At 35.4% G+C, this 18,297-nt stretch overlaps 2 protein-coding genes across 2 annotated transcripts in view; both read left to right on the forward strand.

The window, feature by feature from the left end:
• The first annotated feature begins 6,350 nt into the window (after positions 1 to 6,350).
• On the forward strand, positions 6,351 to 10,479 carry LOC132556194 (uncharacterized). The gene is made up of 5 exons (XM_060220587.1): positions 6,351 to 6,456; positions 7,859 to 8,289; positions 8,744 to 8,837; positions 8,985 to 9,070; positions 10,450 to 10,479. The coding sequence occupies exons 1-5, from the start codon at positions 6,351 to 6,353 to the stop codon at positions 10,477 to 10,479; spliced, it is 747 nt and encodes a 248-aa protein (XP_060076570.1).
• Positions 10,480 to 17,010: 6,531 nt separating this feature from the next.
• Positions 17,011 to 18,297, forward strand: part of LOC132556223 (myoferlin-like) — an 81,430-nt gene continuing 80,143 nt past the window's right edge. Inside the window, exons 1-2 of the mRNA XM_060220616.1 lie at positions 17,011 to 17,140; positions 17,297 to 17,352. Coding sequence (XP_060076599.1) covers positions 17,047 to 17,140; positions 17,297 to 17,352 — 150 coding nt within the window. The 5' untranslated portion in view covers positions 17,011 to 17,046. The remainder of the gene's footprint in view (positions 17,141 to 17,296; positions 17,353 to 18,297) is intronic.

An 18,297-nucleotide genomic window follows, 5' to 3' on the forward strand; every position in this document is an offset into this window, starting at 1 on the left:
ATAACAGGATTATTATAGTGGTACAATTCACATAACAGGATTATTATAGTAGTACAATTCACATAACGGGATTATTATAGTAGTACAATTCACATAACAGGATTATTATAGTAGTACAATTCACATAACAGGATTATTATAGTAGTACAATTCACATAACAGGATTATTATAGTAACAGGATTATTATAGTAGTACAATTCACATAACGGGATTATTATAGTCGTACAATTCACATAACAGGATTATTATAGTAGAACAATTCACATAACAGGATTATTATAGTAGAACAATTCACATAACAGGATTATTATAGTAGTACAATTCACATAACGGGATTATTACAGTACAATTCACATAACGGGATTATTATAGTAGTACAATTCACATAACGGGATTATTACAGTACAATTCACATAACAGGATTATTATAGTAGTACAATTCACACAACGGGATTATTATAGTAGTACAATTCACATAACGGGATTATTATAGTAGTACAATTCACATAACAGTACAATTCACATAACAGGATTATTATAGTAGAACAATTCACATAACATGATTATTATAGTAGTACAATTCACATAACAGGATTATTATAGTAGTACAATTCACATAACAGGATTATTATAGCAGTACAATTCACATAACAGGATTATTATAGTCGTACAATTCACATAACAGGATTATTATAGTAGAACAATTCACATAACAGGATTATTATAGTAGTACAATTCACATAACAGGATTATTATAGTAGTACAATTCACATAACAGGATTATTATAGTAGTACAATTCACATAACAGGATTATTATAGTAGTACAATTCACATAACAGGATTATTATAGTACAATTCACATAACAGGATTATTATAGTGGTACAATTCACAATTCACATAACAGGATTATTATAGTAGTACAATTCACATAACAGGATTATTATAGTAGTACAATTCACATAACAGGATTATTATAGTAGTACAATTCACACAGTAGTACAATTCACATAACAGGATTATTATAGTACAATTCACATAACAGGATTATTATAGTAGTACAATTCACATAACAGGATTATAGTACAATTAGGATTATTATAGTACAATTCACATAACAATTCACATAACAGGATTATTATAGTAGTACAATTCACATAACAGGATTATTATAGTAGTACAATTCACATAACAGGATTATTATAGTAGTACAATTCACATAACAGGATTATTATAGTAGTACAATTCACATAACGGGATTATTATAGTAGTACAATTCACACAACGGGATTATTATAGTCGTACAATTCACATAACGGGATTATTATAGTAGTACAATTCACATAACAGGATTATTATAGTAGTACAATTCACATAACAGGATTATTATATAGTAGTACAATTCACATAACAGGATTATTATAGTAGTACAATTCACATAACAGGATTATTATAGTAGTACAATTCACATAACAGGATTATTAGGATTATTATAGTAGTACAATTCACATAACAGGATTATTATAGTCGAACAATTCACATAACATGATTATTATAGTAGTACAATTCACATAACAGGATTATTATAGTGGTACAATTCACATAACGGGATTATTATAGTAGTACAATTCACATAACAGGATTATTATAGTAGTACAATTCACATAACGGGATTATTACAGTACAATTCACATAACAGGATTATTATAGTAGTACAATTCACATAACAGGATTATTATAGTCGTACAATTCACATAACGGGATTATTATAGTCGTACAATTCACATAACAGGATTATTATAGTAGTACAATTCACATAACATGATTATTATAGTAGTACAATTCACATAACAGGATTATTATAGTAGTACAATTCACATAACAGGATTATTATAGTGGTGCAATTCACATAACAGGATTATTATAGTAGTACAATTCACATAACGGGATTATTATAGTAGTACAATTCACATAACAGGATTATTATAGTAGTACAATTCACATAACAGGATTATTATAGTAGTACAATTCACATAACAGGATTATTATAGTAGTACAATTCACATAACAGGATTATTATAGTAGTACAATTCACATAACAGGATTATTATAGTAGTACAATTCACATAACGGGATTATTATAGTAGTACAATTCACATAACAGGATTATTATAGTGGTACAATTCACATAACAGGATTATTATAGTCGTACAATTCACATAACAGGATTATTATAGTAGTACAATTCACATAACAGGATTATTATAGTAGTACAATTCACATAACAGGATTATTATAGTAGTACAATTCACATAACATGATTATTACAGTAGTACAATTCACATAACAGGATTATTATAGTGGTACAATTCACATAACAGGATTATTATAGTCGTACAATTCACATAACAGGATTATTATAGTAGTACAATTCACATAACGGGATTATTACAGTACAATTCACATAACAGGATTATTATAGTCGTACAATTCACATAACAGGATTATTACAGTACAATTCACATAACATGATTATTATAGTAGTACAATTCACATAACAGGATTATTATAGTAGTACAATTCACATAACAGGATTATTATAGTGGTACAATTCACATAACAGGATTATTATAGTGGTACAATTCACATAACAGGATTATTATAGTAGTACAATTCACATAACGGGATTATTATAGTAGTACAATTCACATAACAGGATTATTATAGTAGTACAATTCACATAACAGGATTATTATAGTGGTACAATTCACATAACAGGATTATTATAGTAGTACAATTCACATAACAGGATTATTATAGCAGTACAATTCACATAACAGGATTATTATCGTCGTACAATTCACATAACAGGATTATTATAGTAGTACAATTCACATAACAGGATTATTATAGCAGTACAATTCACATAACAGGATTATTATAGTAGTACAATCACATAACAGGATTATTATAGTAGTACAATTCACATAACAGGATTATTATAGTGGTACAATTCACATAACAGGATTATTATAGTGGTACAATTCACATAACAGGATTATTATAGTGGTACAATTCACATAACAGGATTATTATAGTGGTACAATTCACATAACAGGATTATTATAGTGGTACAATTCACATAACAGGATTATTATAGTGGTACAATTCACATAACAGGATTATTATAGTGGTACAATTCACATAACAGGATTATTATAGTCGTACAATTCACATAACGGGAGTATTACAGAAAGACTATTCACGTAACGACCGTTTTTCGTCGTAGCAGTTTAGAAAAATCTTTCAAAAATATATATTATTCTACACGAATGTTAAATCAATGTATATTTTTCCTCTCTTCATGATGATGCTATACCAAAAAAATATCAGTCTCGTGCAGATGAAAATATTCGTCTTTAATTTACGAAATTTTACGCGAAAGTTTAACGTTTTATAGAACGCGACATCTTCAGGCCATACTTGTCGACTTGTAAGACATCAATCTGTCCTGTCCTTATTTAACCTCCTTACCTATAACCTTGTAGGATAGTTTGTGGTAGTGGCCTTGTAAACACGAGCCACAACTACATTAACATAGTATAACGGTCATTAACTACAGTTACGCGCACCAATTAAGGATGTCCACAGTTGAGGCACCGAAAGGGGCTACTCGAAAAACATTTCGAGAAACAACATTTAGACTCTGAAGTTCCAATACACAACAAATACATGATGAGTATGTCGTATGTACTTCATCATTATACCAACATTTGGGTATATTAACTGTTGGAATCCATTGGATATCTCCAAGACACCATTTCCCTCAAAAACTTTTAAAATTACCCTATTGATGTCCGATGTCATATCTTTTGCCATAAATTTTCATGGTCACGACCGGTCACGCCCACTGGACATGGTATAATCGACACAAACGATACACCGGCGACCAAACAACCAATAAAACAAGCGATATGAAATAAACATGGGTCGTGTTTTTGATCGGCATGTTAATAATTATACGTTTTGTGAGCAAACGGTTGTTCCGACTGTATCGACGTTTCTTTGGGAGACAGAGCGTTTTATTTCGTGTTGTATGTAGTATAACTGGAACTTTATTGAATTTAAGAGGTAAGTAGCATTAATATTCAATTATCTTTATTTTATCTTTACACATAGAAATGCTATTTCACGAAAATATGAAAAAAAAATTACCGTAAAACGAAACCTTTTTCATAATAAATCTCAGCCCGAAGGGTTCTGACTGTCTATCCGCGATTTCATTTTTGTTTTTTGTTTTGGTCGAAAATAGCGGACAGATAGTCATAACCCTTCGGATTTAATAAACAACGAGATCTGTGTAGGTTTTACAGTTCACAAGTTCACGTGTAAGCGAAAGAAACTATGTAAAATAATTCCTTAACACGCAACATTTCTGCTTCGAAGTACTCAAAACATTGAACATGGTAGAAGTGAATAGCACCTTTTAATATAAATTTAGGATAGGTAACTTTAGAGATAAATCACACTGTACCATATATTGTTTTAGGTGTATGATTTGTCCGTGATAATAAAATATATGTTTAGAATAAACAAATTACATATCCGAAATACAGATAGAAAGTCAAGTTGGGTAACGTGATATACAAAGCAGACATAATAGATAGGCGAATGTCAACGATGTAGCAAAAGACGCTCATCCTCTTGGAACACCTGATTTTTTTCTCCGTAATTTTTTCAAGGATTTCCTTGCATTTTTCTCTTTTGTTCACATTTATCCCCCGCGAAACGTGTTTGTGGGAGATATTAATTTGGGCTCCGTCCGTCCGTGCATCCGTCCGAGGGCTCTAGTTGTGCCTTTTGCTATTGACATTTCAATTTTTTTAAAGAGAGATAGTTGCATAAATTTGTTTATGAACAATACCAAGCTCTATTCAAATAACAACAGTGAAATACACAGGATCTACATCAAAATATAAACTCTTACTATAAGGTTGATATATGATATATATTTATAAAACTGTGGAAGTTGAGGGGATGCAAGGAAATTTAATTGATAATTGACAAAGGAAGAAGTTACATTCTGACGCTGCTTTCACGGTGTTAGATCTTTAAGTAATAGTACCGGTCCACAATTGAATGCATGTCATATTTTGGTTTTACACCAGCAGGGGATAATGCCAAACTTTGCGGCTCCTCGTTTGCACTAGTTTCATCGACTTTGAGTTTGAATTAATTGTAGGTTGGCACGTCGCTATTTCCATCGTGATGTTTTGCTCTAAGGTAAAATATACCACTAAAATATCGCGATTTTTTTATTAGTATTTTGTCGCAAAACCTTAAGGCCATTACAATATTATAAAACTAATATTTGAACGACTATTACAGTCGTGTCGTGATCTGGTGACAGGGTGAGCATGAACCACCACCAGTAGAGTCATTTTCTGCGGTTTCCTTGAAATTAGATATAGATGACGCTTTGCCTTTTCGGCTGATAATATATCTACGATAACACAAAAAGTCTGTGGTCAAATACTGACGTGTTTAGAATGTTTAATTTCCAACTGTGAATAGTTGTGTTCGTCACGGAATTCGTGATATTGGGAACACACCATTGAATACGGAATAAACTGCGACGGAAGCACTTTAGGTTGGGGAAACATGGATAATAATATCTACAAATGGAAAAATCAAAACAGGGAAATCCGGATTCCTCTTTCTCTGTGTTTTTGTTTATTGGTTATGTAATTTTAACCCAGATAATAAAGTGGGACGTTTTAAGTAAAACGAAACAATCCAAAGCAACACAAAAAATAAGTCTGAGAATAACGAACTTCACAAGGAGAAAATTCATACCTAAATGATAAAATTCCTGCTCGTTATAATAACCAGACTTCGCAAGTCTTTTCCCAATTGTCCAGTTGATCATCCGTCACAGTTCAACGACCACGTGATAAGGCAGTGATTACGCGAGGACACTAGTATCTGATACCGCGACAGCCATGCCATCATGTGACCATTTATATAAAAACCATTTATTTCTCTCTTCCTTGGTCAGTTAAATCGCGCTTGTCGGCGTTCATTCCCTCGCTAACACGCATTGTCACACATTTGAATGTTATTAAATTGTCTAAGCGACTTATTAACGAAAATCAAGGCCTACAAAACACCGCACATCATAAATGACTCCGATGTAACCCATACATGCATCTACTGACCGTTCAGTACCGTGTTTACTGCTGACCTTTATTGTACAGCTGATTAATTGTTCAATTGATATGACAACTATATCGTTATTGCCTAGTAACAAAGCCTGTTCGCTGGTTCTCTTTAGGTTTCTTCTTATCTCAATGACGTTTTACCCGCCAATTTTGTTGGTCCTGCTGCTGACTCTAAGGGAGACAACTGCAGCTGTCGCAATCGTCAGGAGTTGGGTTCCTTCTCGGCGAGTACAAGGTAAGCTGATACACATGTATTCGAACGGGATTAATTTAGTTTTTATTAGAATCTTTACGATTGTTAACAGAATACAATATATGAGTGTGTGTCCAACTAACATTTCCGTCTCTGCATTTCATACCATTGATTAGATTTAAATTCTAAAGATAATAGATTATGATAACTGATCATAATACTTACATGGAATTGTGTTCTCTTACGTAAACATACAAATCTGATGTGATAGCAGTCTGTGGGAAGGAAGCGGTGTTGATTCCAGAGTTATATATAGAACAAGTTCGTGGATTCTTCCTGTTGAGACGTTGCGCTTCTGGTTCACTGTTCTCCGTAAACGCATGTGGGTGTGTAGAGAGACTTCCACTCCCCGTGATCACTACCACCACCATCAACCCGGAGACAACTCCACCTCTTACATCACCAGATAACACAGGTACTGATTTAATACGGGTTAAAGGTGTTTTGCCCTCGCCAATTAGTGAGGTAAATTCCAAGCGGTTAGAATTTAGCAACTCTAGTTAAACTAATCCAAACAGGGAAAGATTATGTCTGTAACATTTCGTCATACGACATTTTGTTAGGTCCCCTCAGAACTAGGGTCATCTTTTCTTATTGTCTTGTTTTGAGGAAAGAAGGTACCGTGGCTACTTATGCGATACTAACATTGAGAATCGGGTGCTTCTTTTCTGTTTCTTCGACCAAGGCGAAAAGACCAAAACTGCTCTGGTGCACCCTATGAAACATTTCAATGTTTCTTTTTTGTCTCGTTTGTTATTTCCTGCGTGTATTTTTTTTTCATTCTGCTTTTGTTCCAGTAGACACCCGTCCTCACTTACCCTTGGCGGTAACTAAGCGTTATGATCAAATGTCAAGCTACTTGTGATACGGGGTGTCATCAGGTTACTGTGATATCAGAATTGGAGTCATCTCTAGAAAAGTCTTGCTGACAATTGTGTTCTAGAAGGATTATGCCCTTCCCCTTAGTAGTGCGAGTGTTCCAGATATGCATGCTGGATAGTCGTAGCGTTGAAAAGTTTTCTAGGAAGCAAAATCTGCCTTGTAGTCATGTCTTATAAACTTTCCCCTGGTTGCCATTTTCACGGGAAAAAATCCCTTTGGCATTATCGCGTTCTTCATTATAGAATCTACATATCACATTATCAATATACATCGTTATCGAATGTTACAAAATACTTACCAGTCAACTATTAGAGCAGGCATTCTGAATCTAACAAGAAATCTGTCGTACTCCTATCTGACATACGTCCTTATTCTGTTATCAAATGTTGTTGTTTTGGATTTATTTTGAGAAAAGAAACATTTGTATGCATTCATTGTATTTCTTTCTCCTCAGTCAATGGTTTTTTTTTTTTTTTTTTTTTGTATTTGTTTTCTCTTCGAGATATCTCAAGAAGGTTCCCTCACGATGGTAGCCACGACAACGGTTTCTGTGGACCTTCTTTCCGGTTCCTTTACAACCGAACTACAATGTCTGACGATCGCTCTGTGCCGTCTCTTGCCACCAATTCCGCCCGGTTTGTTCAGCCTGCCGGAAGTGTAGGGGGAACTGCGTTGTTACTCGGCAGGGACGGCTTCTTGACGATCTGGACAATGAGCTACATAACATTTGCCAACCGATTTAAGTTCATGCTTAGATTTAAGCTACAAGAGGACTTTGAGTACCAGGACCGCCTTTACAACTTGTTAGGGGATGGACCCTGTGGGAACTACACTTCAAAATATAGAATCAGTATTAACCCTGTTAAACGGGAGGTGTATGCTGATGTTACACTGAGGAATCGCGCCATGATCAACCTCGCCCTGTCAGACGTGGTATGTAGCACTTCTATCAGGCATATATCATGTACTCACTAATACCTTATTCTGCCTAGCCTCATGAATCGGAAGCGTGATCGGGGTTTAAAAAACAACAGAGACCTTATTCAGATGCAGCTATATGAATAATCGTGAGATTTCTTGTCCATTTAGTGCCATTATTACGTTGATGACCCGAATTCCCTGTAAGTTAAGGGCTCTGTCTCATTACTTATTCCTGTATTTGATTTTCTACTAGTTAGCTGTAAGTAAGCTTTGCAATATTTTATTACAAAATGATCTGGAAGGTCAACGCTGCGCAAAGCGAAATGATGATGTGTATGAGAACAAATATATACTTAAGTTCAGATTTATGTGCCATCATTCAAGGATGTATTGACGACACGTAGTCAAATCACCTTCCATTATGTGTCATCATCCTCTGAATCAAAGCTTGGATGTTTCATTACAGAGGTTAGACGACTGGATAGTGGTGGAACTGGAGGCTGAACGGGGACAGATTCGTCTCGTTATCGATAACAGGGAAAGCACGGGTTACATTGGAGGTAAGTACGTTAAGGTGTTCGAGGGTTTGGCTGATCGTCTCAGTCAATCACTACCCCGAATAACCTTCATCACCATAAGATGTTTTGATGTGTCGGATTGTTTTATAAAGCTGATTTATCCATTGATCATTTCTCCCTGTTCTGTAGCCTCCACCATCAAGTCGTCCCCGTGTCCTATGGAGATCGGGAAGGAATTGTCGACAGCTGCAGGATTTGTCGGTTACATTGACGTGGTAAGATTGTGGTTTTGTTTTCCGTGTTAATTTGTCCAATACTGGCACATAAAGTAACAAGACAGGGTTTCTAGAAATACAGGGTAGCAAGTTTTACGGTCGTCATAAAGATCTCATTGGAAAATATTCTATTTGCTTGTGCGATATGAAGTTTTACGCGTTTGATGCTCGTTCGTAGTCACGGTGGTTCCGTTGTGGTTGATCATGTTCTTGTTTTTGGAACGTTACTTACTTGGATTGACCAAAATGTACATGGCGGGTGTCATCGATAAACCAGAAAACATTATCCCTTCCGGAACGCCTTATGTTATTCTCCTTGTATATATTTATATATTTTTTTTTCATTAAAATTTTGACTCGGTGTTTATTAAGGTGATCATTGTGAGGTTCGTTTACTCCAGCGTTATGTGGTAAAATGTATAACTTAGTTTTTTTCATTCCTGTCTCAGACTTTATGTTGGTTTTTTTTATCATTTCTGTCTCAAACTTTATATTCTTTGTCAGAGCCGTCTGTTCAAAGTCGTTCTCTATGTTTGTCACTCTACAATACTGCTGTAAAGTCCTACCGCTGAGTGATCGCGGCTGATTTTGGTCGTTATGATCCCTGGATCGATGGTGTAGAGAGACGTGCAGAATAATGTTTACCCGTATAACTGTAAAGACGTGGTACACCATACGACAGCTTAGTGTATTGTATGAAAGGAGAGATACTTAACAGACATACAGGCTTGGGTATTAACGTTTCTGGTGTGAATTCGCGCCGATCATTTCCAGAGTAGTACGCTGCGGAGGCGGTATCAGGTAACGGTTCTTAGTGTTTGTTGTCAGGATTGTAGGACGATACAGTAACAAATAACATACGTTAATTTGGTAGAATGATATCGTGCAGTTGTTTTATCCTTCCTGGGTTCACAAACTGAAGATAATTTAAGTATATCTCTATGTCTGAATCATTGCAAATAATACATAATTATTTACGGTCAATGTCGGGAACTAAAGAAAACAAACAGCTGTTTTTCGCCAAATGGCGTTAACGAACGTCAATGATTGTTGGAAATTATCACGGCAGCACATGATTATCATGACTTAAGATATCGTCCGGACATCGGTTTCGGACCGTTATGTATTTCAGAACGGTCATTTTGTCACATGCACTTCTTATAGTATGAACGCATTTCAAGTCATTTATGTATTTGTTTGGTGGCAGTTCATTAACATAGCGAAGCTAGCGAAAAAACGATTCTCAAGGGGTCCGAAACTAATGCGCCAAAGATCCAATATTTATAAAATCTCATTTGTTGTGATAGTAACTTGGATAGTGTGACGTCTTATTTGGACCTGATCACTGTAATCTTTCTATGTTTATCTTCTACTTACAGCTTGCATTTCACAACTGCTTTGGAAACTGAGTGTCTGCATTCATGATGATGTATTTCCGGTGTACGTAAACAAGGTTTACCAATGATTTCCGGTTGGACGTTAGTAGGATAATACAGAATTAGTGTATTCATAAGTGGAATGTGTCACAGCCAGTTAACTGTTGAGTGCCAAAACACCTAGAACACAATCAAATATATGTGATCGTCCACTTTCTGGTATATGGACCGTGCAGGACTGTATACACGCGCGAGTTTTCGGTATTAAATCGTCTTGTACTGAAGATGACGTAAAAACAAAAAACCCAGTTAAATGCTGAAATGATATATCTAAGGCTAACATCATTATAAACATTTTAAGACCTTTGTGTCAATGTGTTCTGTTGATTGTGCTGAGTTGGTACTGTGATATTACACTATCACTGATCTCTGTCTTAGCGTGTGTGATATCATCTAATCAAATATGCTTTCATTAAAACAAACAAATTTATGGGTTACGTTCTTTACATGGTACACACTAACTTGTAAATAGTCACTAATGATTAATTCATTCCTCATAAATGAAACAAAACCAGAAACTAGTTGCTTATTAGAAGATACCTCCAAACATCTCTGGCTACATGGACTGTTACGGTATAATATTGGCGGGAACACTTTTGTTTAGATTAAGTAGAATGACCGTTGCTATGTCTCTTGTACAGTAACAACAAAGACCGACATGTCAACAGAATCGAATTCAAACAAAAGACATATTTACAAGAAAAATCCTGGAAAGTACAATAATAAAACATGTAAATATTGATCAATCCAAGTAATGTCACGTTCTCATGTGAGAACCATGTCCATGTCCTGCAAGGCAATAAAATATCCCTTGATGTGATCATTATGACAAGCATAACACATTCCTATAACATGATCTCTGTAGAAGATACACTTTCAGTACGAATTGAAAAGTACGTAGTTTTTATGAAGAATATGACTATTCGTCAGCAATTCTAGTGACCAATAAAATTTGGAGAGGTCGATTCCAGTAGTAGAATGAGTTTTACCTTAACCACATGCAGGTTTGATATTCGTAACGATACAGTTTCTAGACGAACATCTTTGAAGAGAGAAATGGGCTGTAAGCCAAATATCATCTGCTGATGTTGGATCTCGAATTTCGCGGCATTTTTTCAAAGGATACGAAAATTACCGAGGACATCCCACCTTCCTTTACCCGCGATTCAACCGGAAACCAATGTGACATCACTGCGTGCCACGTCACGACAATTTTTATATATGTGTTTGAGTAGCGGATGGTATCGAATAGGTGACCTTTGACACCAGAGACTAAAGGTCATAAGGTCCATGTACCAGTATCAAATAACATTTTCATGCACAGAAAGACAATGCAAATGGTCCCGTATAGAGTATGGAGAAAATGTTACTGTCGTACACCCTGAAGATTTCCAGAAGACGCTTTGTGTATCCGGAAACAGTATAAGAGAAGCTGCAGTCCTCTCTTAGAGTACTGATGACCTTTTCAAATAGTTTATATACAGCATAAAAGGGAGATAGGTCTAGCGGGATCACAATGGCATTTATTAACACCTTTTAAAATAGGAAGAACAATGCCTCTTGTCTATAAAACAGTCACGAGCTCAAACCATTTGGTAACAGGTTTCAGGCTTTAAATGGCATATTCAATTTCTGTATGCAACCCTTATCTCCCTGAAACACCATAGGAACCAAGAAACATGCTTTGTATCAAAGGTTACAACTATAATTGGATATTCGTAAATAGGTGTGTCCAGATAGGTCATGTCCATCACTGACAAACACAGGTGTGTCCAGATAGGTCATGTCCATCACTGACAAACACTGGTGTGTCCAGGTAGGTCATGTCCATTAAATAGAAAATACGTTTATCATTATTCTACAATAAGCAAATTTGAAATTGTCTGAAAATAATACACATTCGATATTGCTCAACAACAAAACTTTATTTAATATTGTCCTACGATGAAAACACATTTAAAATCATTCTATAATAGGAACACATCTAATATGGTCCTACAATAGAAATGCTCCTGATGTTGAACACATCTAATATGGTCCTACAATAGAAACGTTCCCTATGTGGAACACATCTAATATTGTCCTACAATAGAAACACTCCCTATGTGGAACACACCTAATATGGTCCTACAATAGAAACGCTCCCTATGTGGAACACACCTAATATGGTCCTACAATACAAAAGCTCCCTATGTGGAACACACCTAATATGGTCCTACAATAGAAACACTCCCTATGTGGAACACAACTAATATGGTCCTACAATAGAAACGCTCCCTATGTGGAACACATCTAATATTGTCCTACAATAGAAACGTTCCCTATGTGGAACACATCTAATATGGTCCTACAGTAGAAACACTCCCTATGTGGAACACATCTAATATGGTCCTACAATAGAAACACTCCCTATGTGGAACACATCCAATATGGTCCTTCAATAGAAACGTTCCCTATGTGGAACACATCTAATATTGTCCTACAATAGAAACACTCCATATGTGGAACACATCTAATATGGTCCTACAATAGAAACGTTCCCTATGTGGAACACATCTAATATTGTCCTACAATAGAAACGTTTCCTATGTGGAACACATCTAATATGGTCCTACAGTAAAAACACTCCCTATGTGGAACACATCTAATATGGTCCTACAATAGAAACGTTCCCTATGTGGAACACATCCAATATGGTCCTACAATAGAAACGTTCCTTATGTAGAACACATCTAATATGGTCCTACAATAGAAACACTCCCTATGTGGAACACATCTAATATGGTCTTACAATAGAAACGCTCCCTATGTGGAACACATCTAATATTGTCCTACTATAGAAACGTTCCCTATGTGGAACACATCTAATATGGTCCTGCAATAGAAACACTCCCTATGTGGAACACATCTAATATGGTCCTACAATAGAAACACTCCCTATGTGGAACACATCTAATATTGTCCTACGATAGAAACGTTTCCTATGTGGAACACATCTAATATGGTCCTACAATAGAAACACTCCCAATGTGGAACACATCTAATATGGTCCTACAATAGAAACACTCCCTATGTGGAACACATCTAATATTGTCCTACAATAGAAACGTTTCCTATGTGGAACACATCTAATATTGTCCTACAATAGAAACACTCCATATGTGGAACACCTCTAATATGGTCCTACAATAGAAACGTTCCCTATGTGGAACACAATCTAATATTGTCCTACAATAGAAACGTTTCCTATGTGGAACACATCTAATATGGTCCTACAGTAGAAACACTCCCTATGTGGAACACATCTAATATGGTCCTACAATAGAAACGCTCCCTATGTGGAACACATCTAATATTGTCCTACAATAGAAACGTTTCCTATGTGGAACACATCTAATATGGTCCTACAATAGAAACACTCCCTATGTGGAACACATCTAATATTGTCCTACAATAGAAACACTCCCTATGTGGAACACATCTAATATGGTTCTACAATAGGAACGCTCCAGAGCCAGCATTTGGTGAGTCGGTCCCGGACCCATCCTGACGTTATAAATACGACAATTAACACTTTAATTTGTACATTTACTGTATTAAATTACTGCTGAGTCAACAATACACCTGAACAACAACTATGTATATAAGTTAATGAATACAATTAGAAGTACATCATATACATATGATTCAGATCAACTACTGGTGACAATAAACTATATTTCATTCGTCGTTTTTGCAAGAGTTATTAATTTCAAGAGTGTAAAGAAAATAGTGTAATGCTTACTATATATTTAGAACCCTGGCACGATTGATAAAACATAATACGCTTTTTATTTAGATTCACAATTTACTTGATGCATCACGTAGATAAGTGGAAAATGTGTGTCATCTTCGCTGGCGACAAAGTATACAAAATTAAGTTGTAAATGTATTCTTGAGATAGCTATCGAAACTATACCGGTTTTTCTAGTTCTGGGTATGATTGATTTAATGTTTAACAGAGTTAATATTTTAACAAAATATTTCACAACATTAAGTCAAATGCTTACGACTTTACACATATGGTAAGGTATATTAGTGTCTTAATAAGTCATAATTGGTTGCATCGAAATATCTTACATTCAAGAAGAAATGTTGTTGTATTATTTATATGTACTTTTTAAGAAGTATTCTAAAGAATGTGGCCGAGATGTACCGGTAGACTATTGTCCTCGGAGTGTGGCGTGCAATTGTTTTCGTTGCGATCACATATATGCTCAGTGTCTTGAGTGCAAAACATACCGAGATCGATATCAATTTTTTTTTTATATTTTAATCACAATCATTCATACAAAAAATTAGAATTTTTTTTGTCCTCTATAAAGGGCCTTCGACGTCCATCGGCCAAAGGGATTATCGAGACACCTAAATTTACACCATCGCTCTCGATTTAGATTCATAACTTTGTATTTGTTTTATTTTTTATGTATGTCATGTAATTTACATTATATTATATCTTGATAAAGGGGCAGGTTGCCTCGAAAAATTGACAATTCACTTGTCCGTACTGTCGTAATTACTTAATTGATCATATATGTATATGTCAAAAAAACAATAACAATATTGCTAACAGAATTCTATAATGTAGATTGTTAGTCACTAATAGTAACAGAATAATTATACTATTAACCCAATCTAGTGTATAATATAAACCCTATAAAATTACCACGCAGCGTGTATTAGCCATTAAATAACAACATTTATTGGCTTAAATTATCCTTTTTTCTATTCTTATCATAACATGTGTAAAACCCCATAACACATTCAGTAATATTAACATAAGCAGTGACCTGATTGAGAAAGTGTCGAACTCGTTTATGTATAGAGTTTCTTTTGAAGGCTGTTACACCATTTAATAATTATATAGATATCTAAGACAATCGATAGATCATTTTGTTTGCTGGTTTATATTGCTTTCATTTGAAGTTTAAACAGGATAAAATTTCGACTCTAAAAATACATAGATAAGAGAAGTGTGTCAATTTTGTGTTGAAATTGAAATTCTAAAGAGACATGCATGTGAGTTCATTGTGTGTAAACCTACAGGGGAAAAAGTTATCCTACGAGGTTTCATGAAAACACAGAATGATAATATCCTTTACCACTGTCAGAATTAAGGCACAGTATTGTTCCATCAGTACGATGATATAAATCTTTGTCCGATAAGGCATTGGGGATACTGATTTAAAAAAATATCCCTGTAGTTAGGCTCACTGATAAACCAGAAAAAATAAAAAGTGAACTAACTCGTTATTTCTGCAATATGAAAACGTATGTCATGAATACACGTATAAGACATTGTACCATGATCGTTACTCAATAGCGTCAGTTATTTACAATACAATCCATGGTGTACGAATCCTACTTTCCAATACTCGGAGCCAACAACACCTTGTAATTTGAGTCTTATCCGTACCTAGATAATTACAAGTAAGATAAAAAGCTAAAGACCACCAAGAAAGGTAAAACTTATCTGCTGTTATTTACAAACTTAAAGTTCGATTGTCCGATATCGTACTTATCAATACTAGATCTATCATATTGATGTTTTATGAAATTATGAAATGGTTTAATTGATAACTGAGACTTAGGCACAATTTTTCGTCTTTTGTGAAAGATCAGTTCCTATTTACGATAAGTTAAATGATACGACATGTAAACCTGAACAACAGTGTTATAGGTCGGGTAGAGCCTCTATTCGGAATATGAGGGGAGGGGTCCAAAGCATTTTAAACATGTATTTTGGGCATCTCCTTGAATACGATTTTGTAAAAGACTGGTCCCCGATGACGCCCTTGGCACTACAGTGCAGCACTGCCTATGGCGGGGACAACAAGCTTGCAGTCGAGGGAAAATAGGTAAAATTATAAAATCGTCGAGAGGGTTGTGTGTCTTTTCCTCACCGCCCGGATTTACCCATGAATTTTATAATTCACACGCACACATTAGATCCGGATAGTTCCTGCTAAGCACCCGTGGTTTCTTTAATTAATTTTAAATTTTATTTAACTAGTTTGTAATACTTTTGATCCCTGAATGCAACATCATGAAAGCATGGTTTAACGTGGTAATTTTCGTGACGTTGTGGATAGGCGTATTACATCGTCAGTGTTTCACCTCGGTTCTCGGATCTAAAATATTGACGTTAGCCTGTGGTATCTGTTCTGACTAATCTTTCTCGGCCATATGATTTGGCCCGGGTGTCTTGGTTATTTATTTTACGGATATCATATATCAATGTCATAAATTTGTGACCAATTCTTGCCTCTAAGTCAGTGTTACGTCGTCTGCTATAGAGTTTATCTCCCTTCGACCAAGGTGCCTGTTTTTCACTCGGAAACTCTCAAGGGCTTTCCTTTTCATGCAGATATCTCATAACATACGAGTCACACGAACGGGAAGAGGTCGGTGACGAGGGTGTGCCGGTGTGTTGTGTTGCTCTCTGGAGTTGAACAGGATATTTAGATAATAATGAGATAATTTGACAGCCAAATATCCAACATGTCACTCCACGTGCTGGTTATTGGGGCTACTAATGTCCCAAATGTAGAGAAATTTGGAGAAAGCGACCCATATGCATCTATCGAATTTAAAGGTAGGTAAAATTCGACAGTCCATTCCCAAAACTCTCTCAACCGTGCAGACGAGCCCTACCACTGGTGCATGTGAAAGTCGAGTTATCTTTTACAAAATATAATATATATTGCGTTGACTTGTTATATTAATTTAAAGTTTAAAATTTTGTTTACAGGTGTATCAAAGAAGACCGAAGTGGTGAAATCGGAGTTAAACCCGACATGGAATGAGGTGAGTAGGGAGTATGAAACCTCTCGTGCTTAGTGAGGCGTAAACCCACATCTTTATTAAATCGTCTGTCAATACACCAATGTATGGTGACTGTACACCCACATTGGCACAGTGTCACACTATGTGTCACGCTGCTGTGTCATATATAGATACGTAGGAACTTATGGTCAGTTCATATAGATGCAATACACTGAGTATGCCTAAACGGCCTGCAGGGGTCAGTCGTGTGCAAACAACATATACATACTTGGCAGATTTTGGAGTTCAAGGCCACAAATCTTGCGTACTGCTGCTACAGTATGTAAGGTGTATGAGGCCTTTACAAATATATGTGTGATTGCCTGAAGTGTTTATAGCCTGTAGGTCTATATGATAGCTACACCCCGCTTTATAACTAATTACAGATAAAATGTGTGTCAGGTTTTAATTGCTCAGAACTATCGCTTCTTTCTGGTTTACAAATTTAAGGAGTATAACCTAAGACATTTGCATTTGCAGCACTGACGACAACAGGGTTGTGAATACCCTAACGAAAGTCATGGCCTATGTTATATTGTCTCATGGTATTGAGAAGAATGTCCTTAAATGTTACAATACCAACTCCAAAATGTGCCAGTATAACATTCTCAATTGATATATGTTAGAACCAAATTTGTTGTTTCTTTCAGGTTAAAATTTACCATTATTAGAAAGCCACGAGATTCTGCGGTGTAGTTTGAGTCAGGCAGACTTTTTTATCTACCAATAAAAAATTGTATCAATAATGTATAGCAGGTACATTTATGTAGTGTTTTACTAACAGTACCTGAATATGTTGATGTGACAGTAAGTGTAACATGTTGTACATATGTTCCTGTAAATCAATAAATTACCATACATAGTCATTAACATTGATTGCACCCAGAGATAATTCTATTGGTACCTTTTATAAATACCTTGTACCAT

Source organism: Ylistrum balloti, unplaced genomic scaffold, assembly GCF_031769215.1.
Source record: "Ylistrum balloti isolate Yb309-2 unplaced genomic scaffold, AGI_CSIRO_Ybal_v1 Utg370554, whole genome shotgun sequence".
NCBI classification, from domain to species: domain Eukaryota; kingdom Metazoa; phylum Mollusca; class Bivalvia; order Pectinida; family Pectinidae; genus Ylistrum; species Ylistrum balloti.